This window comes from Ranitomeya variabilis, chromosome 1 (assembly GCF_051348905.1).
Source record: "Ranitomeya variabilis isolate aRanVar5 chromosome 1, aRanVar5.hap1, whole genome shotgun sequence".
In the NCBI taxonomy this organism is placed as follows: Eukaryota; Metazoa; Chordata; class Amphibia; order Anura; family Dendrobatidae; genus Ranitomeya; species Ranitomeya variabilis.
In genome coordinates this window covers 943674108-943701190 of record NC_135232.1, presented here as the reverse complement: position 1 = coordinate 943701190, position 27083 = coordinate 943674108, and the positions used below count along the sequence as shown (strand labels likewise).

The 27083-nt window shown below is 44.0% G+C and overlaps 1 protein-coding gene across 3 annotated transcripts in view; it reads left to right on the top strand.

Moving 5' to 3' along the window:
• MAML3 (mastermind like transcriptional coactivator 3) overlaps nt 1-26197 on the top strand; it is a 399492-nt gene extending 373295 nt beyond the window's left edge. For all 3 annotated transcript variants that reach the window (XM_077279214.1, XM_077279213.1, XM_077279215.1), the window contains exon 5: nt 21740-26197. In XM_077279214.1, the coding sequence (XP_077135329.1) occupies nt 21740-22710 (971 nt within the window). In that variant the 3' untranslated portion in view covers nt 22711-26197. The remainder of the gene's footprint in view (nt 1-21739) is intronic.
• The last annotated feature ends 886 nt before the right edge of the window (nt 26198-27083 follow it).

The window sequence follows — 27083 nt, the reverse complement described above, 5'->3', positions numbered from 1 at the left end:
TTACTCTGAAACGCTGTGACATTTCAGAGACAACATACTTTAAAAAGCTAGCCAGGGACTTTGCGTTTTTGGTAACTAGTCTAAAGGTCCCCATACATTAGACTAATATGTGCTGAATACGCCAATGTGAACGAGTTTGGCCATCAATTTTCTATGTATTTGGATACCGGCCAAATGGCAGTCAGGGAAGATGTCGATCAGACATGTCTAATTTTGTACTCAAGATCGCACTGTTCTCCTTGTGATTAGCTTCCATCTGACACATCCACCGGCGGCTTTCTCATAGAGAAAAACCAACCAAAAAGGCCAAACGAACACTCCTTTGTATGTGAGAGTCAGCGGAGACCATTGTCTTCCGAATGATCGGCCAAAGCCACATACACAAGGATCCGTTTTTCTGTCATGTTACTATTCTAGCCCAATTTCCTTTAGTGTTGTGAAAGGAATCTTCTGGACATTATTCCTAGAGCAGAGCAACATTTCTATCAATTGTTTAAATGTAATTAATTTGCACTACATGGATTTGATGGACAGTAAACCTTGCTTGCGAGCCAATGTGAGTATTCACTAACGTGGAATATGTTGGCATTATTTAAATAACGGGAAATAATCACAATAAAGGTATTGTCCACTTGCCTGTTTTTGATCATCGCCCAAATTTGCTTCCCACTCACTTACTCAAAAGAAGTTTCATGATGTTCTGTAAGCAAGTGTTTAATTTCCTGTTGTGAATTAGACTTTTTTGGCTCCCTCTTGTGGTCACTAGTGATATGACTCTGGGATTGTCTTTCCTCAGTTTGGCACTCACCTGGGTCGTTAGTCCAGGGGTGTTGCTATGTGAACTTCCTGAATTCTCAGTCTGGTGCCTGGCATCGTTGTAATCAGTGCTTTCTGTTTGCTCCAGTCTGCTGGTCCGGGTTCTTGCAAAATTAAGCTAAGTCCTGCTTCCTTGTCTTTTGGTTATTTGCATTGCTCTTATTTTTTGTCCAGCTTGTACTAAATGTGATTCCTGATTTTGCTGGAAGCTCTAGGGGGCTGGTATTCTCCCCCCGGGCCGTTAGACGGTTCGGGGGTTCTTGAATATCCAGCGTGGAAATTTTTGATAGGGTTTTTGCTGACCGTATAAGTCATCTTACTATATTCTGCTATTAGTCAGTGGGCCTCTCTTTGCTAAATACCTAGTTAATTCTTACGTTTGTCTTTTCTTCTTGCCTCACCGTTATTATTTGTTGGGGGCTTGTATCCAACTTTTGGGGTCTTTTCTCTGGAGGCAAGAAAGGTCTATCTTTTCCCTTCTAGGGTTAGTTAGTTCTCCGGCTGGCGCGAGACGTCTAGAACCAACGTAGGCACGTTCCCCGGCTGCTGCTATTTGTGGTGCTAGGATTAGATATACGGTCAGCCCAGTTACCACTGCCCTAGGAGCTGGTTTTTTGTGTTTGCAGACTTGGTATTTATTTCTGAGACCCTCTGCCATTGGGGTCATAACAGTATGCCAGGCCAACATTGAACGTTTAATGCATTGCAGAAGTGGGATAATAAGAAAGGAAATTCTGAGTTTTGTTTTTTTTTTCCTCTCTTTCTTCCTCCCCTTTACCTCTGAGTGGCTTATGCTTGCTGCAGACATGAATGTCCAGACTTTGATTACAAGTGTGGATCAGCTTGCTGCTCGTGTGCAGGGCATACAAGATTTTGTTACCAGTAGTCCAATGTCTGAACCTAAAATACCTATTCCTGAACTGTTCTCTGGAGACCGATTTAAGTTTAGGAATTTCAGGAATAATTGTAAATTGTTTCTATCTCTGAGACCCCGTTCGTCTGGAGACTCAGCTCAGCAAGTTAAAATTGTTATCTCTTTCTTGCGGGGCGACCCTCAGGATTGGGCTTTCTCGCTAGCGCCAGGAGATCCGGCATTGGCGAATATTGATGCGTTTTTTCTGGCGCTCGGATTGCTTTACGAGGAACCCAATCTTGAAATTCAGGCAGAAAAAGCCTTGCTGGCTATTTCTCAGGGCCAGGATGAAGCTGAAGTGTATTGCCAAAAATTTCGGAAATGGTCCGTGCTTACTCAGTGGAATGAGTGTGCTCTGGCCGCCAATTTCAGAAATGGCCTTTCTGAAGCCATTAAGAATGTGATGGTGGGTTTCTCCATTCCTACAAGTCTGAATGATTCCATGGCGCTGGCTATTCAAATTGATCGGCGTTTGCGGGAGCGCAAAACTGCTAATCCTCTGGTGGTGTTGTCTGAACAGACACCTGATTTAATGCAATGTGATAGAATTCAGAATAGAAATGAACGGAAAAATCATAGACGTCAGAATGGGTTGTGTTTTTACTGTGGTGATTCTACACATGTTATATCAGCATGCTCTAAACGCCTAACAAGGGTTGTTAGCCCTGTCGCCATTGGTAATTTGCAACCTAAATTTATTTTGTCTGTGACTTTAATTTGCTCATTGTCTTCCTACCCTGTTATGGCGTTTGTGGATTCAGGTGCTGCCCTGAGTCTTATGGATCTGTCATTTGCCAGGCGCTGTGGTTTTGTTCTTGAGCCATTGGTAAATCCTATCCCTCTTAGAGGTATTGATGCTACGCCATTGGCGGAAAATAAACCGCAGTTTTGGACACAGGTAACCATGTGTATGACTCCTGAACATCGGGAGGTGATTCGTTTTCTTGTTCTGCATAAAATGCATGATTTGGTTGTTTTGGGTCTACCATGGTTACAGACCCATAATCCAGTCTTAGATTGGAAGGCAATGTCTGTGTCAAGTTGGGGCTGTCAGGGAATTCATGGTGATTCCCCGCCGGTGTCTATTGCTTCCTCTACTCCTTCGGAAGTTCCTGAGTATTTGTCTGATTTTCAGGATGTATTCAGCGAGTCCAGGTCCAGTGCTCTGCCTCCTCATAGGGACTGTGATTGCGCTATAGATTTGATTCCAGGTAGTAAATTTCCTAAGGGAAGACTATTTAATCTGTCTGTACCTGAGCATACCGCAATGCGTTCGTATATCAAGGAATCTTTGGAGAAGGGGCATATCCGTCCATCCTCTTCCCCTCTTGGTGCGGGATTCTTTTTTGTGGCCAAGAAGGATGGATCTTTGAGACCTTGTATTGACTATCGGCTTCTGAATAAAATCACTGTTAAATTTCAGTATCCTTTGCCTCTGTTGTCGGACTTGTTTGCCCGGATTAAAGGTGCCAAGTGGTTCACCAAGATAGATCTTCGTGGTGCGTAGAACCTTGTGCGCATTAAGCAGGGAGATGAATGGAAAACTGCATTTAATACGCCCGAAGGTCATTTTGAGTACTTGGTGATGCCTTTTGGGCTCTCTAATGCTCCTTCAGTGTTTCAGTCCTTTATGCATGATATTTTCCGGAAGTATCTGGATAAATTTATGATTGTTTATCTGGATGATATTCTGGTTTTTTCTGATGATTGGGACTCGCATGTAGAGCAGGTCAGGATGGTGTTTCAGGTCTTGCGTGAGAATGCTTTGTTTGTTAATGGCTCAAAGTGTCTCTTTGGAGTACAGAAAGTTCCCTTTTTGGGTTTTATTTTTTCCCCTTCTGCGGTGGAGATGGACCCAGTCAAGGTCCGAGCTATTCATGATTGGACTCAACCCACGTCAGTTAAGAGTCTTCAGAAGTTCTTGGGTTTTGCTAACTTCTACCGTCGTTTTATCGCTAATTTTTCTAGCGTTGTTAAACCTTTGACGGATATGACCAAGAAAGGTTCTGATGTTGCTAACTGGGCTCCTGCAGCCGTGGAAGCTTTCCAAGAGTTGAAGCGCCGGTTTACTTCAGCGCCTGTTTTGTGCCAGCCTGATGTCTCACTTCCCTTTCAGGTTGAAGTGGATGCTTCTGAGATTGGGGCAGGGGCCGTTTTGTCGCAGAGAGGCCCTGGTTGCTCTGTAATGAGACCATGTGCTTTTTTCTCTAGGAAGTTTTCGCCTGCTGAGCGGAATTATGATGTTGGCAATCGGGAGTTGCTGGCCATGAAGTGGGCATTTGAGGAGTGGCGTCATTGGCTCGAGGGTGCTAAGCATCGTGTGGTGGTCTTGACTGATCACAAAAATCTGATGTATCTCGAATCTGCTAAACGCCTGAATCCTAGACAGGCCCGTTGGTCATTGTTTTTCTCCCGTTTTGACTTTGTGGTCTCGTATTTACCAGGTTCAAAGAATGTGAAGGCTGATGCTCTTTCAAGGAGTTTTGTGCCTGACTCTCCTGGAGTCGCAGAACAAGTTGGTATTCTTAAAGAGGGAGTAATCTTGTCAGCCATTTCTCCGGATTTGCGACGTGTGTTGCAGAGATTTCAGGCTGGTAGACCTGACTCTTGTCCACCTGACAGACTGTTTGTTCCTGATAAGTGGACCAGCAGAGTCATTTCCGAGGTTCATTCCTCGGTGTTGGCAGGGCATCCGGGAATTTTTGGCACCAGAGATTTGGTGGCTAGGTCCTTTTGGTGGCCTTCCTTGTCACGGGATGTGCGGTCATTTGTGCAGTCCTGTGGGACTTGTGCTCAAGCTAAGCCTTGCTGTTCTCGTGCCAGCGGGTTGCTCTTGCCCTTGCCTGTCCCGAAGAAGCCTTGGACACACATTTCCATGGATTTCATTTCAGATCTTCCGGTGTCTCAGGGCATGTCTGTCATCTGGGTGGTATGTGATCGCTTTTCCAAGATGGTCCATTTGGTATCTTTGCCTAAACTGCCTTCCTCTTCCGATCTGGTTCCTTTGTTCTTTCAGAATGTGGTTCGTTTACACGGCATTCCTGAGAATATCGTGTCTGACAGAGGATCCCAGTTTGTTTCCAGGTTCTGGCGATCCTTTTGTGCTAAGATGGGCATTGATTTGTCGTTTTCGTCTGCCTTTCATCCTCAGACTAATGGACAAACGGAACGAACTAATCAGACTCTGGAGGCTTATTTGAGGTGTTTTGTTTCTGCAGATCAGGATGATTGGGTGACCTTCTTGCCGTTGGCTGAGTTTGCCCTTAATAATCGGGCTAGTTCCGCTACTTTGGTTTCGCCTTTTTTCTGCAACTCTGGTTTCCATCCTCGTTTTTCCTCGGGACATGTGGAGCCTTCTGACTGTCCTGGGGTAGATTCTGTGGTGGATAGGTTGCAGCAGATTTGGAATCATGTGGTGGACAACTTAAAGTTGTCACAGGAGAAGGCTCAGCGTTTTGCCAACCGCCGCCGCGGTGTGGGTCCCCGACTTCGTGTTGGGGATTTGGTATGGCTGTCTTCTCGATTTGTTCCTATGAAGGTCTCCTCTCCTAAATTTAAGCCTCGCTTCATCGGTCCTTACAAGATATTGGAAATCCTTAATCCTGTGTCCTTTCGCTTGGATCTTCCGGTGTCGTTTGCCATTCACAACGTGTTCCATAGGTCTTTGTTGCGGCGGTACGTTGTACCTGTGGTTCCTTCTGTTGAGCCTCCTGCTCCGGTGTTGGTTGAGGGCGAGTTGGAGTACGTGGTGGAGAAGATCTTGGATTCTCGTCTCTCCAGGCGGAGGCTTCAGTATCTGGTCAAGTGGAAGGGCTATGGTCAGGAGGATAATTCCTGGGTGGTTGCCTCTGATGTGCATGCGGCCGATTTAGTTCGTGCCTTTCACGCTGCTCATCCTGATCGCCCTGGTGGTCTTGGTGAGGGTTCGGTGACCCCTCCTTAAAGGGGGGGTACTGTTGTGAATTAGACTTTTTTGGCTCCCTCTTGTGGTCACTAGTGATATGACTCTGGGATTGTCTTTCCTCAGTTTGGCACTCACCTGGGTCGTTAGTCCAGGGGTGTTGCTATGTGAACTTCCTGAATTCTCAGTCTGGTGCCTGGCATCGTTGTAATCAGTGCTTTCTGTTTGCTCCAGTCTGCTGGTCCGGGTTCTTGCAAAATTAAGCTAAGTCCTGCTTCCTTGTCTTTTGGTTATTTGCATTGCTCTTATTTTTTGTCCAGCTTGTACTAAATGTGATTCCTGATTTTGCTGGAAGCTCTAGGGGGCTGGTATTCTCCCCCCGGGCCGTTAGACGGTTCGGGGGTTCTTGAATATCCAGCGTGGAAATTTTTGATAGGGTTTTTGCTGACCGTATAAGTCATCTTACTATATTCTGCTATTAGTCAGTGGGCCTCTCTTTGCTAAATACCTAGTTCATTCTTACGTTTGTCTTTTCTTCTTGCCTCACCGTTATTATTTGTTGGGGGCTTGTATCCAACTTTTGGGGTCTTTTCTCTGGAGGCAAGAAAGGTCTATCTTTTCCCTTCTAGGGTTAGTTAGTTCTCCGGCTGGCGCGAGACGTCTAGAACCAACGTAGGCACGTTCCCCGGCTGCTGCTATTTGTGGTGCTAGGATTAGATATACGGTCAGCCCAGTTACCACTGCCCTATGAGCTGGTTTTTTGTGTTTGCAGACTTGGTATTTATTTCTGAGACCCTCTGCCATTGGGGTCATAACAATTTCCTACAGCTCCCACACAGGAGAAATGGAGGATTAGTGTTGTGAATTCCGTCTGGGCTCCCTCTGGTGGTCTTTAGCGATACTGCGGGTCTGGAGCTGGGCTCAGCTGCCTCATTTCCTGCTATGCTGGTTCCTATTTAACTCCACCTGGACCTTTACTTGTTGCCTGCTGTCGTTGTATTCAGTACTGGTTCTGATCTCTCTGGACTTCCTTGTGACCTGTCTCCATCTGGAGAAGCTAAGTCTTGCTAGTTCTTGTTTGCTCATATTTCTCTTGAAAATGTTTCTCAATATATGATGACTTCAGTCCAGCTTGCTTATATGTGATTTTTCGCTTGCTGGAAGTTCTGGGGTGCAGAGTGCGCCCCTCACATCGTGAGTCGGTGTGGGGGTTCTTGTATTTTCTGCATGGATGTTTTTGATAGTTTTTGTACTGACCGCACAGATCCCTTGCTATCTTCAGTCTATTTAGTGTTAGCGGGCCTCATTTGCTTAAACCTGTTTTTCATTACTAAGTTTGTATTTTCCCCTTAACTCACCGTTATTATTTGTGGGGGGCTGTCTAAAACTTTGGGGTTATTTCTCTGAGGCAAGTGAGGCTTTGCTTTCTCTCTAGGGGTAGTTAGTTCCTCAGGCTGTGAAGAGGCGTCTAGGTTTTTAGGTAACGCTCCACGGCTGCCTTTAGTGTGTTTGGATAGGATTAGGGTTGCGGTCAGTATAGTTTCCACATCCCCAGAGCTCGTCCTAATATTCAGGTTTACCTATCAGGTCAGTTTGGTGATCCTACCACCGGATCATAACAGATTAGGTGATGACCATTACATTCACATATCAGTTCCTCTGGAGAGAGAGTCTCTCTTTGCATCCGTTGTGTACCATGACTAATAAAATAGGGTATAAATGACTAATTCACTTGTCTACCCAACATGTTGGGTTTCTATAAGGAGGTAAGTGCAAATCTGGATGTTGGTAATGCGGCTGATGTGATTTATTTGGACTTTGCAAAGGCATTTGATACTGTACCACATAACAGCCTTATACTGAAGCTACAGAAGCAAGGACTGGGGGAAACTATATGCAGATAGGCAAGGAATTGACTATATGACAGGAAACAGTCATCATAAATGTTACATCCTCTAAATGGGATATAGTCAGCAATGGGGTATTGCAGGGATCTGTGCTAGGACTGATTCTATTTAACCTCTTTATTAATGACCTTGTGGATGGGATTGAGAGTAAAGTGTCTGTCTTTGCTGATGACACCAAACTGTAGGGTACTAAAATCTGACATTGACATTACAATATTGCAAAATGATCTGGATAAGATGTCTGAATTGGCAAACACTTGGAAAATAGTGTTTAATGCAGATAAATGTAGAGTAATGCACCTAGGAAAGAGTAATCTTATAGCTGCATATACATTAAATGGGAGTAAACGCGGGACTACAGAACAGGAGAAGGACTTGGGTATTCTGGTTACAAGTAAGCTGAGCAGCAGTACTCAATATCAAGTAGCAGCTGCAAATCAAACAAGATTTTAAGATGTAAAAAAACAGATAAAATCCGGTGATCCCAACATATTGTTACCCCTCTACAAATCACTTGTGAGGCCAGATCTAGAATATGGGATCCAGTTTGGGGCACCACATTTTAAAAAGGATATTCAGAAGTTAGAAAAATTTCATAGGCAGGCAACTAGATTATTACAAGGGAGGGAAGGCCTCTCACATGAGGAGAGGTTGGAAAAGTAGGGGCTTGTTTAGCTCAGAAAAACACACCTCAGAGGGGATCTCATTTACATGTATAAATATATGTGTAGCCAGTACAAAACACTGGCACATGACTTATTCCTTCCAAAGACTGTACTGAGGACTAGGAGACACTCATTACGGGATTCCGGCAGCTAAATAGGAAAGGGTTCTTTACAGTTAGAGCAGTCAGACTGTGGAATGCCCTACCACAAGAGGTAGTAATGGCAGACACTATAACAGCCTTTAAAAAAGGGCTGTACAATTTCCTCAATACACATAACATTGTGGGTTCCAGTTCATTTAGTGAAAAAAATGTGCAACTGGTGGAAAAAGGTTGAACTTGATGGACCTAGGTCATATATCAAGCTATGTAATTTCTGTCAAGTCAGAATGTCCTAATAGAATATGCAAAATTATTTTCATTAAACAGGTAACACCTTTCTGGAATTCTCTGACATTCCTGGATGGTGGGGATGTTTTGTGACATGATGCCCTGAGAGCATTCAGCCATAAAATTAACGGGATTGTCCACTACATGAACAATTCCTTCTGAATACATATTTCCCCACAGTAAAATAATAACACTTATTCCCACCTCTGGTGCAGGTACTGTTCCAGCTGTGTCAGCATTGGGTCTCCCAGGGCTCGTGTGACATTCTTATGATTCTTACGGCCAATCAGCACGGGCATCACTCAGCTCTCCTGCAGACATAATTGTTATCTGAAGAAAGTATGAGCTGCGGCTGCTCTCGCACTTCATCCGGATATCTTGATTTGTCTGAAGGAGATGAGAGTGAAGCCACAGATTATTGGCAGCAGGGATCATATGACATACCAATGTCTCGCGAGCCCCAAGAGAGACAGTGCTGACACCGCTGGAACGGTGGCCACACCAGAGGGGAGTATCAGTGTTATTATTTTATTGAGAGGAAGCTTAGGGATTCAGAAGGGGTTGTCTGAATCAGGGCTGGTTCCAGGTTTTCGTGGGGGCCCCAGGCAAAAGAGTCTCAGTGGGCCCCTTTAGCACATACCACAATTCATGATGCACAGATACAGCAGAGAAATATAAGTATAGTACAATGCCAAATATGTCACTTACTTCTTACATTACATGAGTGATATCAACAGCTCAGAAACCAGACAGTGTAGTCCTCCATACAGAATAATGAGCTCCATATAATGTTACATACAGAATGAGCCACATATAATGCTCCATACAGAATCATGAACCCCACATATTGCTCCATACAGAATAATGAGCCTCATATATTGCTCCATACAGTATTATGGGCACCACAGTTCTCCATACAGAATAATGAGACCCATATAATGCTCCATACAGAATAATGAGCCCCATATAATGCTCCATACAGTATATGGTGAGTAAGATATAATGCTCCAGTATATGATGGGCCCCATATATTGCTCCAAACAGAATGGGCCCAATATAATGCTCCATATATAATTGGCCCCATAAGATGCTCCATATGTAATTGACCCCATAAGATGCTCCATATGTAATTGGCCCCATAAGATGCTCCATATGTAATTGGCCCCATAAGCTGTTGAATATGTAATTGGCTGAATAAGATGCTCCATATATAATTGACCCCATAAGATGCTCCATATATTATGGGCCCCATATACTGCTCCATATGTAATTGACCCCATAAGATGCTCCATATGTAATTGGCCCCATAAGCTGCTGAATATGTAATTGGCTGAATAAGATGCTCCATATATAATTGACCCCATAAGATGCTCCATATATTATGGGCCCCATATACTGCTCCATATGTAATTGACCCCATATACTGCTCCATATGTAATTGATTCCATAAGATACTCCATATGTAATTTGCCCCATAAGATGCTCCATATGTAATTGACCCTATAAGATGCTCTATATGTAATTTGCCCCATAAGATGCTCCATGGGGAATAGTGATCACAAAATAATAAGTTTTCATGTATCCTTTAATCAGATGTGTAGTAGAGGGGTTACAAGGACACTAAACTTCAGGAGGGCAAATTTCCAACGGATGAGAGAGGATCTTGGTGCAATTAACTGGGACGATATCCTGAGACATAAAAGTACACAAAGAAAATGGGAGACGTTTATTAGCATCCTGGATAGGACCTGTGCACAGTATATACCGTATGGGAATAAACATACTAGAAATAGGAGGAAACCAATATGGCTAAATAGAGCTGTAAGGGGCGCAATAAGTGACAAAAAGAAAGCATTTAGAGAATTAAAGGAAGTAGGTAGTGATGAGGCATTAAATAAATACAAAAAATTAAATAAATTCTGTAAAAAGCAAATCAAGGCAGCAAAGATTGCGACAGAGAGACTCATTGCTAGAGAGAGCAAAAATAATCCCAAAATATTCCTTAACTACGTAAATAGTAAGAAACTAAAAAATGATAGTGTTGGCCCCCTTAAAAATAATCTGGGGGAAATGGTGGAGGAGGATGAGGAAAAAGCCAATATGCTAAATGACTTTTTTTCATCAGTATTTACAAAAGAAAATCCCATGGCAGACAATATGACTTGTGATAACAATTCCCAATTAAATGTTACCTGCTTAACCCAGCAGGAAGTACGGCGGCTAAAAATCACAAAAATTGACAAATCTCCGGGCCCGGATGGGATACACCCCCGAGTACTGCAGGAATTAAGTACAGTCATTGATAGACCATTATTTTTAATCTTTAAAGACTCCATAATAACAGGGTCTGTACCACAGGACTGGCGTATAGCAAATGTGGTGCCAATATTCAAAAAGGGGACAAAAACTGAACTCAGTAATTATAGGCCAGTAAGCTTAACCTCTACTGTGGGTAAAATCCTGGAGGGCATTCTAAGAGATGCTATACTGGAGTATCTGAAGAGGAATAACGTCATGACCCAGTATCAGCACGGGTTTACTAGGGACCGTTCATGTCAGACTAATTTGATCAATTTCTATGAAGAGGTAAGTTCCGGACTGGACCAAGGGAGCCCAGTGGATGTAGTGTATATGGGCTTTTCAAAAGCTTTTGATACGGTGCCACACAAAAGGTTGTTACATAAAATGAGAATAATGGGGATAGGGGAAAATATGTGTAAGTGGATTGAGAGCTGGCTCAGGGATAGGAAACAAAGGGTGGTTATTAATGGAGCACACTCGGACTGGGTCGCAGTTAGCAGTGGGGTACCACAGGGGTCAGTATTGGGCCCTCTTCTTTTTAACATATTTATTAATGACCTTGTAGGGGGCATTCAGAGTAGAATTTCAATATTTGCAGATGACGCTAAACTCTGCAGGGTAATCAATACAGGGGAGGACAATTTTATATTACAGGATGATTTATGTAAACTAGAAGTTTGGGCTGATAAATGGCAAATGAGCTTTAATGGGGATAAATGTCAGGTCATGCACTTGGGTAGAAGTAATAAGATGTATAACTATGTGCTTAATTCTAAAACTCTGGGCAAAACCGTCAATGAAAAAGACCTGGGTGTATGGGTGGATGACAAACTCATATTCAGTGGCCAGTGTCAGGCAGCTGCTACAAAGGCAAATAAAATAATGGGATGCATTAAAAGAGGCATAGATGCTCATGAGGAGAACATAATTTTACCTCTATACAAGTCACTAGTTCGACCACACTTAGAATACTGTGCACAGTTCTGGTCTCCGGTGTATAAGAAAGACATAGCTGAACTGGAGCGGGTGCAGAGAAGAGCAACCAAGGTTATTAGAGGACTGGGGGGTCTGCCATACCAAGATAGGTTATTACACTTGGGGCTATTTAGTTTGGAAAAACGAAGGCTAAGGGGTGATCTTATGTTAATGTATAAATATATGAGGGGACAGTACAAAGACCTTTCTGATGATCTTTTTAATCATAGACCAGTGACAGGGACAAGGGGGCATCCTCTACGTCTGGAGGAAAGAAGGTTTAAGCATAATAACAGACGCGGATTCTTTACTGTAAGAGCAGTGAGACTATGGAACTCTCTGCCGTATGATGTTGTAATGAGTGAGTCATTACTTAAATTTAAGAGGGGACTGGATACCTTTCTGGAAAAGTATAATGTTACAGGGTATATATATTAGATTCCTTGATAGGGCGTTGATCCAGGGAACTAGTCTGATTGCCGTATTTGGGGTCGGGAAGGAATTTTCTTCCCCAGTGTGGAGCTTACTCTTACCACATGGGGGTTTTTTGCCTTCCCCTGGATCAACATGTTAGGTTAGGCTATGGGTTGAACTAGATGGACTTAAAGTCTTCCTTCAACCTTAATAACTATATATATGTAATTGACCCCATAAGATGTTCCATGTGTAATTGGCCCCATAAGATGCTCCATATGTAATTGACCCTATATACTGCTCCATATGTAATTGACCCCATAAGATGCTCCATATGTAATTTGCCCCATAAGATGCTCCATATGTAATTGACCCCAAAATATGCTCTATATGTAATTTGCCCCATAAGATTTTCCAAACATTAAAAAAGTAATGATAACAAAATGAAATACCTCTCCTCGCGGCCGCTGCTCTGCTCCGGACTCCTCAGCGTTAGCGTCTTCCTGCTCTCTACCCTGTGACTGCTCAGGCAGGGGGTGCACAGACTTGACGTCATCGCACCCTCTCACCTGAATGTCATAGTCACAGGATGCGGAAGACGCCGCAGCGGTGGAGCAAGGAGAGGTGACTATCGCAAGTACCGGAGCAAGCGGGGGGTGGGGGCCCACTTGTGGGCACAGGCATCGGGCCCCCATAGCTCGCCGGTGTCCCTGATGGCGAGTGGACCCCCCACCTGCTGAGGGCCCTGACACTTGCCCCGGTGCGCCGGGTGCTGACGCCGGCCCTTGACTGAATAGTGGACAATCCCTTTAAGATATGCACATAACAAAATTTATAATTAATTATTTGCTCCATTAAGAAAATTGTAAGACATTTCTGTAATCAAATTTGATATTGCCACACACTAGCGATGTAAATTATTTTCTCCCATCCATAGCCTCATCACATGAATGAGTATGACAGTTGTACACTGATGGCGAATATACAGGTCCTTCTCAAAAAATTAGCATATAGTGTTAAATTTCATTATTTACCATAATGTAATGATTACAATTAAACTTTCATATATTATAGATTCATTATCCACCAACTGAAATTTGTCAGGTCTTTTATTGTTTTAATACTGATGATTTTGGCCTACAACTCCTGATAACCCAAAAAACCTGTCTCAATAAATTAGCATATCAAGAAAAGGTTCTCTAAACGACCTATTACCCTAATCTTCTGAATCAACTAATTAACTCTAAACACATGCAAAAGATACCTGAGGCTTTTAAAAACTCCCTGCCTGGTTCATTACTCAAAACCCCCATCATGGGTAAGACTAGCGACCTGACAGATGTCAAGAAGGCCATCATTGACACCCTCAAGCAAGAGGGTAAGACCCAGAAAGAAATTTCTCAACAAATAGGCTGTTCCCAGAGTGCTGTATCAAGGCACCTCAATGGTAAGTCTGTTGGAAGGAAACAATGTGGCAGAAAACGCTGTACAACGAGAAGAGGTGACCGGACCCTGAGGAAGATTGTGGAGAAGGACCGATTCCAGACCTTGGGGAACCTGAGGAAGCAGTGGACTGAGTCTGGTGTGGAAAGGCGTGTGCAGGAAATGGGCTACAGGTGCCGCATTCCCCAGGTAAAGCCACTTTTGAACCATAAACAGCGGCAGAAGCGCCTGACCTGGGCTACAGAGAAGCAGCACTGGACTGTTGCTAAGTGGTCCCAAGTACTTTTTTCTGATGAAAGCAAATTTTGCATGTCATTCGGAAATCAAGGTGCCAGAGTCTGGAGGAAGACTGGGGAGAAGGAAATGCCAAAATGCCTGAAGTCCAGTGTCAAGTACCCAGTCAGTGATGGTGTGGGGTGCCATGTCAGCTGCTGGTGTTGGTCCACTGTGTTTCATCAAGAGCAGGGTCAATGCAGCTAGCTATCAGGAGATTTTGGAGCACTTCATGCTTCCATCGGCTGAAATGCTTTATGGAGATGAAGATTTCATTTTTCAGCACGACCTGGCACCTGCTCACAGTGCCAAAACCACTGGTAAATGGTTTACTGACCATGGTATTACTGTGCTCAATTGGCCTACCAACTCTCCTGACCTGAACCCCATAGAGAATCTGTGGGATATTGTGAAGAGAAAGTTGAGAGACGCAAGACCCAACACTCTGGATGAGCTTAAGGCCGCTATTGAAGCATCCTGGGCCTCCATAACATCTCAGCAGTGTCACAGGCTGATTGCCTCCATGCCACGCCGCATTGAAGCAGTCATTTCTGCCAAAGGATTCCCGACCAAGTATTGAGTGCATAACTGAACATTATTATTTGATGTTTTTTTTGTTTGTTATTAAAAAACACTTTTATTTGATTGGACGGTTGAAATATGCTAATTTATTGAGACAGGTTTTTTGGGTTATCAGGAGTTGTAGGCCAAAATCATCAGTATTAAAACAATAAAAGACCTGACAAATTTCAGTTGGTGGATAATGAATCTATAATATATGAAAGTTTAATTGTAATCATTACATTATGGTAAATAATGAAATTTAACACTATATGCTAATTTTTTGAGAAGGACCTGTATATGGAAAAGTTCATCTGCCGTGAAGGATTTTTTTTCAGCTGTGGATTATTGCTGCATTTACAAAGTCATTCATGCCCAAATGACAGATCTCCAGCCTATCAATAAAAGTCTAGACAAGGCAACACATAACAGTAGAGAGCCATTGATGATTTGTCATTTTAACCCTTTGTCATCCAAGACGACAGTCTTCAGATACCAGCCATGAACAAGTCATTCAGAAAACTGTCATCTGAAGTCTTGTGTTTTACTGGTGGTCAGCTGTATATTTTGGCTAGAAAAGATAAAGTGAAGGGTAAACTATATTGTTCTTCCATGAAAATAAATGGTTGTAAAATAAAACAGAAGCCTGTGGTATTAATGGAGGCCTGTTATCTTCACAATGGCTGTAGAGATATGGCCGCACAGGAGCAATGACACCTGTGTCTGCTCCCTGTGTAAGTTATCCTGACCGCATGTCACACACATTCTGCAATCTGGAAGTAGTAAAGCCAAGATTGATGCTCCTGACCTCTCAGCTGCCGCTGGGATTGCTGCATAGATCAGGCCTTTCCAGCCCCTGGATAATAAGAATTCATCATGTCATGATAAAGCCTGCTGCTCTGCCTATATCTTTATGCCACCCAGAGACACCAAGACAGCGGCGTCAATCACCCTGCTCTTCGTCTGACGTTTCCTCCTTCCGCTCATCCTGTATTATTGAAGCAGAGTTACTATTGTACTATTGAAGACTGTATGTAACAAGTCATGTGTGCAGTAACGGCCTACATACATGTATCTAAAACTATCTGTGGTTTTAATTGGTAAAGGACATAGGTACTGTTCACACTTCAGGGGTGACAGCCAGAATGTTCTTTGTCCTGTGCCTGAGGCGTAGCTTTAACCTCCTAGATCCCAATGCAAATCTGTGACAGGGACCATATGGCGTATAAAATACTGGCGTCTGCTCTTGTGGCAAAGGGACTCGGCTCTGGAGATACTGCTGTCTCCTGACCCTACTATAGGGGTTTTATACTGTGCCACTCTATCCAGTCACATATAGCAGTGCTTTTTGTAGTGTTTTCCATTTTAAAATCAATTAATAACCAGAGTCATTAAACCTCCACTGCATCCATGCTCAGTACTTTTAATTAGCAAATCACATGTGTTTTATCTAGGGAGCTAATTACTATAGTAAATGAAAATAGCCTCCATCTTGTTACAGTGACAGACACCTGTCCTTAAAGGTGTTGTTTATTACTGAATCCCTATGTTTCTGCCTTGTAATAACAGCTATACTCATCTCCAGTGCTGGTGCCATTTCTGTCAGTGTCGGCTCTGGTTGTCCCAGGGCTCTCATGACATTGTAATGTCACGTGGTCCCTGTGGCCAACCAGTGGCATCTTCACTCTCCCCGCCATCAGAGGAATCACATACAGTCGGAGGAAGTGAAAGGTCAGAAGCAGCAGCTCTCACTTCCTCCGGATGTATGTGATTCCTCTGAGGGTGTGGGAAAATGAAGCCAGCGTCACAGGGACTGCATGACATAACAATGAGAGCCAGTGAACGGCGCCAGCACCGGAAGTGAGTGTAAGTGTTACTATAATACAAGAGGGAAACTTAGGGATTAGGAATGGGTTGTCTGAGTAGTGGACAACCCCTTTAAATGCTAGGACAGCTCAGGCTTCTATGAGCATGTGCAGCAGTGAGCTCCGCTGCTGTGTCCTGCATATAACTTGATAGAACACGGTACCGACATCTCCAGGTCACAGCAGCGGAGCATCCTACTGCACATGCTCACTGGCACTTGTCCCGCTAACATTCGAACATTGTTTCTGGCAGTGTAACAAGACAGCATGAATTCTCACTCTCTAGTGATTACAACCCTAGACTAAACAAACGTGATTTACAAATTAAAGGTATTTAGGGATTTATATTAACATCTTCTATCTTCATTTTTTCCGAGAGAATCTCTTTAGCACCTCTAAAAAAAGGTCTCAGCTTTGCTGTAGTGCATACCTGTTCAGTCTGCCAAATGAATTACCTCCCAGACTGGAGCTGTTCCTCAGATCAATCTCTGATCGTCTCCAGCCTTTACTATTCCATCATCCGCTGTGAAGCTTGCTTATTGGTTGCAGTGGTCATGTGACTTAACAAAGTCACATGACCGCTGGGGAACACAGGGCTGCGATCGGGGGAACACAGGGCTGCGATCGGAGGAACACAGGGCTGCGTTAGGGGGAACACGGTGCGATCGGGGGAACACAGGGCTGCGAACGGGGGAACACAGGGCTGCGATCGGAGGAACACAGGGCTGCGATCGGGGGAACACAGGGCTGCGATCGGGGGAACACAGGGCTGCGATCGGGGGAACACAGGGCTGCGATCGGAGGAACACAGGGCTGCGATCGGGGGAACACAGGGCTGCGATCGGGGGAACACAGGGCTGCGATCGGAGGAACACAGGGCTGCGTTAGGGGGAACACGGTGCGATCGGGGGAACACAGGGCTGCGAACGGGGGAACACAGGGCTGCGATCGGAGGAACACAGGGCTGCGATCGGGGGAACACAGGGCTGCGATCGGGGGAACACAGGGCTGCGATCGGGGGAACACAGGGCTGCGATCGGAGGAACACAGGGCTCCGATCGGGGGAACACAGGGCTGCGATCGGGGGAACACAGGGCTGCCATCGGGGGAACACAGGGCTGCGTTCGGAGGAACACGGCTGCGATCGGAGGAACACAGGGCTGCGATCGGAGGAACACAGGGCTGCGATCGGAGGAACACAGGGCTGCGATCGGGGGAACACAGGGCTGCGATCGGGGGAACACAGGGCTGCGATCGGAGGAACACAGGGCTGCGATCGGAGGAACACAGGGCTGCGATCGGAGGAACACAGGGCTGCGATCGGAGGAACACAGGGCTGCGATCGGGGGAACACAGGGCTGCGATCGGAGGAACACAGGGCTGCGATCGGGGGAACACAGGGCTGCGATCGGAGGAGCACAGGGCTGCGATCGGGGGAACACAGGGCTGCGATCGGAGGAACACAGGGCTGCGATCGGAGGAACACAGGGCTGCGATCGGAGGAACACAGGGCTGCGATCGGAGGAACACTGGGCTGCGATCGGAGGAACACAGGGCTGCGATCGGGGGAACACAGGGCTGCGATCAGAGGAGCACAGGGCTGTGATCGGGGGAACACAGGGCTGCGATCAGAGGAACACAGGGCTGCGATCGGGGGAACACAGGGCTGGGATCGGGGGAACACAGGGTGCGATCGGGGGAACACAGGGCTGCGTTCGGAGGAACAGCACCTCCCTGAGAGGTAAGTATGCAGTTTTTTTATTCCATGATGGGCAGTGGAGCTGTCCAATAGTGAATAACTCCTTTAAATACTAGAGCTTTAGCTTCAGGTATCTTTTATTTTTGTATAAAAACAATCCAAAGAAGCAGATGGCTGGCAGCCTATTTACTTTTAGTTTTTCATTATATTCCTGATATATTAAGTTCATTGTGCCTATTTACCATATGTGATAGTGAATCCATTCAAATAAATGTGCTTGTCTGTGCAAAACCTAATTCATGTGATACTTGACAGCAGATCAGTCAGGGCTGCGTATGTGATATATACACATAGTAAGCGCACGCTATGGAGAAACACTTGTCTCACCGCCTTACATGACGCCTGGCACTGACACGTTCACATGTGGCTTTTCACTTACTATATTGAACAAGGTTAAACATGGTAGACTACACATCTTAACCCCAGTGTAACATGTAATTTTCATATTATATGGATTTTTCTCTTTTTTTTCTCCTCCACATGCATCTTAAACTTCTGGAAAATGGTGACATTGCTATTCAGGATTCAGTATATTCTTCCTGACAGTATTATTGATAGATCATTGATTGGTAGCTAGAGAATGACATTTCAATAGGCCTGAATGTGCAGAACAATGCTTAATTCACTAAAGCGCCGGGCAGATACCAGATGTGGTATTGATTGGTCTGTCTTTACTTACATTTGTGAGGATTTCCAAGTAACATTTGAATGTACAAGTAATGTATGTCATAAAATGGTGAGAGTATCATGAAACAGTCATTTTCATTTTTTTCCATAAATCAATAATACATGTGAAAATAAACAGGTATGTAATATATCTTATTAGAGCAATCTGCTTCTTTCTCCTCCTGGATTGATCACTCATTCTCAGAATTCTCAGTTGATGAGTAAAATCTGTCTTCAGTGAATAAAGATTTTCCCATTACTGAGAGGATATGACAGCTGGTGCTCATAAAGTTCCACGGAGAACTAGTTATTTCAGGAGAACTTGCAGAAGAATATCTGTGTCTCCCTCTAGCTTCCCCTTCTCTCTTCATGGAATTTTAAAAGGACCAACTTTCATCTCCATGAAAAAATTATTTAAAGCGTAAACATCATATTATTTTTATTCCATAAATCAGTGGAACACTTGAAAATATAAACCTTTATAATATATATTGTAAGAGAAATCTGCTTCATTCTCTTCTTAAACTAATCACTCATTTTCAAAATTCTCAGTTCACGGGTAAAATGTGTTTTCAGTGAACACAGATATTCAGATAACTGAGATGAGAGATGACAGTTGGTGCCCATGAAGTTCTATGGAGAACTGTAATTGTTGTTTCAGGAAAACTTGTGTTTGCCTCTGTGTCCTCCCTACACCACTCTCCATAGAACTGTAAAAGCACCAACTGTCATCTCCTCTGAATACAGACTGTACCCATGAATTGAGAGTGAAAGATCAATTCAGGAGAAGAAAGCCGCAGATTTCTCTGATAAGATATATTACAAAGCTCGCTATTGTCATGTGTACTATTGATTTATGGAATAAAATGTAAAACGATGGTTACTCTTGAAGTCACTAAAATGCAAAGGAAAGAAATCCAGCCCATGAGTAGGAGGTAGCTACCCTTTAAGTAAATGTTCAACCCTTAAGTGAATCACCCAATTACGGCAGCTAGAAAAAAATGAATAGATTTATGGTTTATGGTCCTGTATAATACTTATTAAATGGAATCTGTCATCAGGTTTGTGTTAGGTAATCTGATGGCAGTATCATGTAGAGGCAGAGACTCTGATTCCATCAATATCTTACTTACTGATCGGCATGCTCTTATTTTGATACAATCACTGCTTTCTCTGCTGCAGATGTAGCAGTACTCAGAATGCTGAGCGCAGTATTACCCCACTCACACCAATGATTGAAAGTAGTGATGAGCGAATATACTCGTTACTCGAGATTTCTCGAGCACACTCGGGGGTCCTCCGAGTATTTTTTAGTGCTCGGAGATTCAGTTTTTCGTGCCGCAGATGAATGATTTACATCTGTTAGACAGCTTGATTACATGTGGGGATTCCCTAGCAACCAGGCAAATATTTAATGGATCCGTACATTCCTAAACCAAGAATCTGCAAAAACCCTAGTCCATGCCCTCATCATCTCCCGCCTCGACTACTGTAACCTCCTGCTCTGTGGCCTCCCCTCTAACACTCTCGCACCCCTCCAATTTATTCTAAACTCTGCTGCCCGACTAATCCACCTGTCCCCCCACTGTTCCCCGGCCTCTCCCCTCTGTCAATCCCTTCACTGGCTCCCCATTACCCAGAGACTCGAGCACAAAAGCCTAACCATGACGTACTAAGCCATCCACAACCTGTCTCCTCCATACATCTGTGACCTCGTCTCCCGGTACTTACCTGCACGCAACCTCCGATCCTCACAAGATCTCCTTCTCTTCTCCCCTCTTATCTCCTCTTCCCACAATCGCATACAAGATTTCTCTCGTGCATCCCCCCTACTCTGGAACCCTCTACCACAACACATCATACTCTCGCCTACCATCGAAACCTTCAAAAGGAACCTGAAGACTCACCTCTTCCGACAAGCCTACAACCTGCAGTAACCACCGATCGACCAAACCACTGCACGAGCAGCTCTATCCTCACCTACTGTATCCTCACCCATCCCTTGTAGATTGTGAGCCCTTGCGGGCAGGGTCCTCTCTCCTCCTATTCCAGTTGTGACTTGTATTGTTCAAGATTATTGTACTTGTTTTTATTATATACACCCCTCCTCACATGTAAAGCGCCATGGAAAAAATGGCGCTATAATAATAATAAATAATAATAATAATTGCCAGATGGCCAGTCCGGCCCTGGGCGGGGTTACACAGAGCAGTTGACTAGGAGGCACGAGACACCTAGTCCTGTACTGCTATCCCCTGCTGATAATACACTACTATTGAAAGAGCAACAAACAGCCAATAAGTGACACTTCTTTGGAATCAGTTTCTCAGCCCATATATCATGCTACTCTCAGAATACATAACAAAAACCTGGTGACAGGTTCCCTTTAAGATCTCATTAGTGCCTGATATGTTCGTTTAGATATTGTTATATTACATGTAATATCCTACCGTGCTTGTTCTTATATTACTGAGAGTATACAGTCAGATCCTGATGTGCATATAACCTGTCTCATAATGAATGAATATAATTAGTGATGAGCGAGTGTACTCGTTGCTCGGGTTTTCCCGAGCACACTTGGGTGACCTCCGAGTATTTATGATTGCTCGGAGATTTAGTTTTCATCGCAGCAGCTGAATGATTTACAGCTACTAGCCAGCTTGATTACATGTGGGGATTCCCTAGCAACCAGGCAACCCCCACATGTACTCAGGCTGGCTAGTAGCTGTAAATCATTCAGCTGCCGTGATGAAAACTAAATCTCCGAGCAATCATAAATACTCAGAGGACACCCGAGCAATGAGTATACTCGCTCATCACTAAATATAATGCCTTTTTTTGCGTTTGGATATCTAGTTGCCATAATTTCCTGCTCTCTCTTCTTGTTGTAGGCTCTCCACAGGACATTGCAGTCGCAAGGAACCAAGCAGCTCTTCAGAATATGAGAGCATCCCGAATGATGGCACAGAATACCGGTATGCTCTCTATGGGTCCATCACAAAATCCCGCCACTATGCCTACCGGACCACTGCAGCCAGAGATGGGGATGGCTCCGTACAGCAACACGTCACCGGGGCAGCCGGGCATGTACAGCATGAACACAGGAATAAACCAAATGATGCAGCACCCAAACCAAAACAGCATTAACATGGCCCATAGTGCTGTGCAAGGCCCGCGGCAGCCCAGTTCTGCCATGGGAATGGTCGGAGGATTTGGTCAGAATATGCTTGTAAACTCTGTAATGACTCAACAACATCAGCAGATGAAAGGGCCGGTAGGGCAACCTATGACCAGAGCTCAGGCCCCAAGACTGCAAAACATGATGACACCCATACCCCAGGGTGCACAAAACTGGCCCCAGCGTGGATTACCAGGAATGAGAACTAGTGGGGAAATGGGGGCTTATAACAATGGATCAGGTTATCCGATGCCATCTGGGCAGTCACGAATCAGCAAGCAGCATTTTCAGCAAGGACTCGGTCAAACTATTGTTGATAGTACGGGAACAGTGAGAGCCCTAAACCCAGCAATGAGCAGACAAATGATGCCGTCATTGCCTGGACAGCAAGTCCCCAATCAATCCAGACAGATGATGCCCAATATGAACCCTGGCGTTCCCAGTATGGCCAGTTTTAATCAGGCCCAAACGCAGCAATTACCTGGTGGCAACTTCCCCCAGAGCAGCCAGAGTCAGGGTTATGACCGTAATCCTGGTCAGGACATGTCGTACAGTTATACCGATGCAAGCGGTCCATTTTCAGGTCTAACGGATGGTACTGACTTAGTAGACTCCATCATGGGCAGAGGACCTGGAGACGAGTGGATGCAAGAACTTGACGAATTGTTTGGAAATCAGTCTTAACATTAAAATGATAGAATTCTGCTGGGCAAAATGAAAATGACAGTTCACCTGTCCATGTCTGTTCTGTACAGATGAGCTCAACTGCAGGCGGTTACCGAAATGTCAAGTAGTTAAGCATCCCCCTTGAGGTGACGACAACCCAGCATGTGATAACATGAGGGGTCAGTGGAAAAAGGATGACGGTCTATGGTCTGTCGCCTCCGCACGAGATGTTGACTAGCGGTGAAAGAGTTTGGTCAGCGCCAGGGCGAACGTTCATCATCGGTGACATGAGTTAGACAAAAGTGGCAAAAGGTTTGCACAATAGTATGAGATATCGAAAGAAGTTTTGTCAAGGGAGAAAGGATGCTGCAATGAGGAGGCAAATAATTTATTTGATGTTGCTGATACTTTTGGCTAACTGGCTTAGCCATCATGTCTATAAAAATGAATGGGGAGGCAGCTGTTACGGGTGTGGCAGCGGTACTTCTGGAAACGACAAAATATGTCAGACCCTTACAGTGATGAGCGGGAGGAATCGTCCGAAATAAAGCCTAAATATAGAGAGAATACACTGCACAGATTGCACAAGATGTTAAGCAAGTGTCACTGCTATATATCAGATGAATGCTATATGTATGGTATAGAAAAAGGATAACTAACCTCTAGATCATATTTTGGATACAAATAAGGAACAGCCGTACCTTTCTAGGTCGCAGAAAAGTATTAATGTACACATAGATGGACACTGTCCTATACGCAGGGCTGATCAGCACAGCAGTTTCCTGTAATTCCAGCATCTAGAAATTCTCTTTTTTTTGATAAATGTATTCCTATCATTAATGCTTCTCATGTCTTTTGAGCTTCTACTACAATATAAATAAAATGGAGAAAAACAACCAAACGGGTCATTTCAGTAGAATGCAGATGTCCAGTGTGTACAAGCATATACGTATGTCTTCGTGGGAACAGAGTACGCGTCCACTGCTGCTAAGAGATTAGACGGTTCTGTGCCAAAGCACCAATCATGGGCTATTTATCACTTAGGTAGAATATTTTAACCTGGAAAAGTCACGGCATTTTTTTCCCTCTACCCTATACATTTACGTTATAGCCTCAATGACTTTCATTAGGATTTTCATGTTATTATTAGTGGGGCAGGCGTCTGACTGATATAAAGCATTGGGTTTCTGCACAACTGGGTCTCGTACCTATAAGACCGTCTTCTCATCTCATTATTTGTCTTCATTCACCACATATACAGGGATCCCCAGCGAGGTATACATTAAAGAGAGGCTGTTTGGTATCTGTCCCCCCTGGACTTTAGAGAGTAACAATCGTGCCCACGTCTTCATTAATCAATGGTACAAATGAACTTCAGAAACTTTGTAATATACCCGACTCAATCCTTCCATTCATTCCTTCCCCTCCCGTCTCTTGGACTCATCATTTACTCTGAATTCACTGCTCAAATCCATTTTCCGAGAAGACAGGTTATTAGCTCTCTGAGGGATCACACAGGAACACAAGGAAAGTGCTGCAGCTTAATCTAAAAAGATATCTGAAATGGCAGGTACACTTTAATGGCATCCCTTTAATGCATTTGGCATGAGATGTTTCCATCACATATCTGTTAAACGGCATTTAAAAAGCTTATACTATGGGATATGTCTTTTTTGGACTGTGGCGGATGGATTTGTATAGTTTACTGTGCAATTCCATCATCTATAATTTGGAATATAGCGATGAATGTAGCTAACAAGAGACCAAAGGGCCACACCAATGGACACGTTCAGTGTCGGAAAGTGCGTGATGTGAGGGGCCTACAACACGTCCATAATACAGGCTACTATATAATGGTAAATGTTGATCTTAAAGGGAATCTGTCAGCAGGTTTTTCAGCCTGATGTAGGCAAAGAGACCCTGAATCCAACGATGTATCACTTAGATTACTGTGTGCAGCGGTTGTGACACAATCAGAATTCTTAGATGCAGCATGAAGCAGAGCTGAGAAAGCTGCCTCCGCCCACACCAGGCTGTATATGTACATTGCCTATTGACAGTGAGCTGCTTATCACAGGAGGGGCAGAGACAGATGACTTGGCACACACCTGCTAGTCAGGACAGTGATAATTTCCTATTGATAAAACCTTTATTGTAAGTAAACAACAGCACACAGCCTGATAAGTAACACATCGCTGAATTCAGTGTTTTAACTCCTACCACATGCTGTCCTCATATCACATAGCAAAAACCTACTGACAGATTCCTTTTAATGACACATATAGCCCATTAATAAGGTTGGTTTTGATACTGATTTCATAGTTGGAGTAGTAAGAGTATAAAAAGATTGCCTGGTTGACAGTGCCAGTCTTGCAGCTGGTAGATGGCAGAATGGCGCTCCCCAAACTCCACATTCAGAGAATAAGGCTGAAGTTGTCATCCACTTTTAACTAACAGAACTGCGCCAGCTCCACTTCTTTATACCCCCACAACGATGATATCCCGTTGGCTCATCTTTTGCAGGTTGCCAACTGTCTTTATTTCCAGGAACACTGCCAAGTTTTAGAGAGATTTACCAATTACAGGACGACTGGAGAACACAGATGTAACAATAGCGACTTTTTAGATGCTTCTAACTTTGCAGCCCCTGCTGGGCTGTGTATCCTCCAGCTCTGCACTGTCTGTTATACAAGCTGCAGGTGAGCACACCGCTGGGTCCTGCGGCCATATCAGGTTGGTCTGGGGTCACTTAGTCTCCTTCTAGCCTGTGCCAGCAGTTGTGGAACCACCTGCAGACTGTAAAGTGGACTCTTCGGTCAACCAGTTTTAGGAGTACAAAGCTCATTTCCCTAAACGTAATCCACTGTAACTGCCGCGTTATTCCCCGTAATTATAACATGCACCTGGAAAATGTCATTTTGTCATGTTAAGAAGAGCAGTTCTTATCAGCACATACATGTCTGGGTCCTCAATAGGGTATAAGCTGCTGACAGATGCCTGTGGCCGTGGCTTATCTCCCATGAGGATGAAGAATTGAATTGACTGAGGTCTCAAGGGCCCAAAAAAATTTTTTCCGAGATAGTCAGGGACGAGTCATAACTCCCCCTTTACACATTAGATGGGCGACAATCCCACTTAGTCCTCGGGTTAGGCCAATGATATTCCAATGTATTTGGTCTCCTTTATTACAAACAGTTTATTGCAGCCTTGGTCAATAACATCCTATCATCATCCGCAGATTCAGAGACAAGTCATATCAAGCTTAGCTGGAGCCAGCAGAAAGGTGACACAACGCAGCCCAAACATCTAAAGTCCTTACAGTCAGGGCAGTTTATGGATCTAAATTTAATGAGGAGCTGTCATGGCAGTGCAGCTTCATTTATTAGCCCTGGTCCAGAAATTCAGACCTGGTACCCGTAGATTGGGCTGTTTGCAAATAACCGACCTCTTACATCAATCTTGTTGACTATGACAAATCTTCTTTATAATGGGAATATATATATATATATATATATATATATATATATATATATATATATATATATATATATATATATCTTATCATTTTGTGGGTTAAACATTTTGTTTATAATTTTAGGGCAAGACAACCATCAGTCTCATTTACAGAACTTGTCTGGGTGTACCAAAACTTGCAAATGATTTTCACAAGAAAAGAGCCAGGTGACCATGATGAATACTGAATATTTACAAAATGTTGGTTTCTGTTGGGCTAATGCTAAACGTATTATTAAAGGGAACCTGTCGCTTGCCATTTGTGCGTCATTGTTTTATCTGCTCTAAAAGTCTTTGTTCTCCTGAATCATTTTTTTTCTTGTTCCTGAGACTTTCCTATCCTGAGTAATGACAGCCTTTTCCTTGCATATAAATCTAGTCTTTTTCGACAACTGGGCGTGATGCAAACAAATAAGTGCTGATAACTACGCACCCCTGGGCAAACAAGACTAGAATAATACAGGGTGGGCCATTTATATGGATACACCTGGGTGGGCCATGTATATGGATACACCTAAATAAAATGGGAATGTTTGGTGATATCGACTTTCTGTTTGTGGCACATTAGTATATGGGAGGGGGAAACATTTTAAGATGGGTGGTGACCATGGCGGCCATTTTGAAGTCGGACATTTTGGATTCAACTTTATAAATGGCCCACCCAGGTGTATCCATATAAATGGCCCACCCTGTATATGAGTGGACCATATCATAGGAATGGAGAGGCGCAGGAACAGTGGCGTAATTTGAAGCTCATGGGCCACAATGTAAAAGCTCCAACGGGGCCCCCAATTATTGCAAGTCTTCAGTAGCATTGGTCTTTTTAGATAGGGAAAGGGGACTTCAGAAGCCCTGTAAGTTCCAGGTGTGATTGTAAC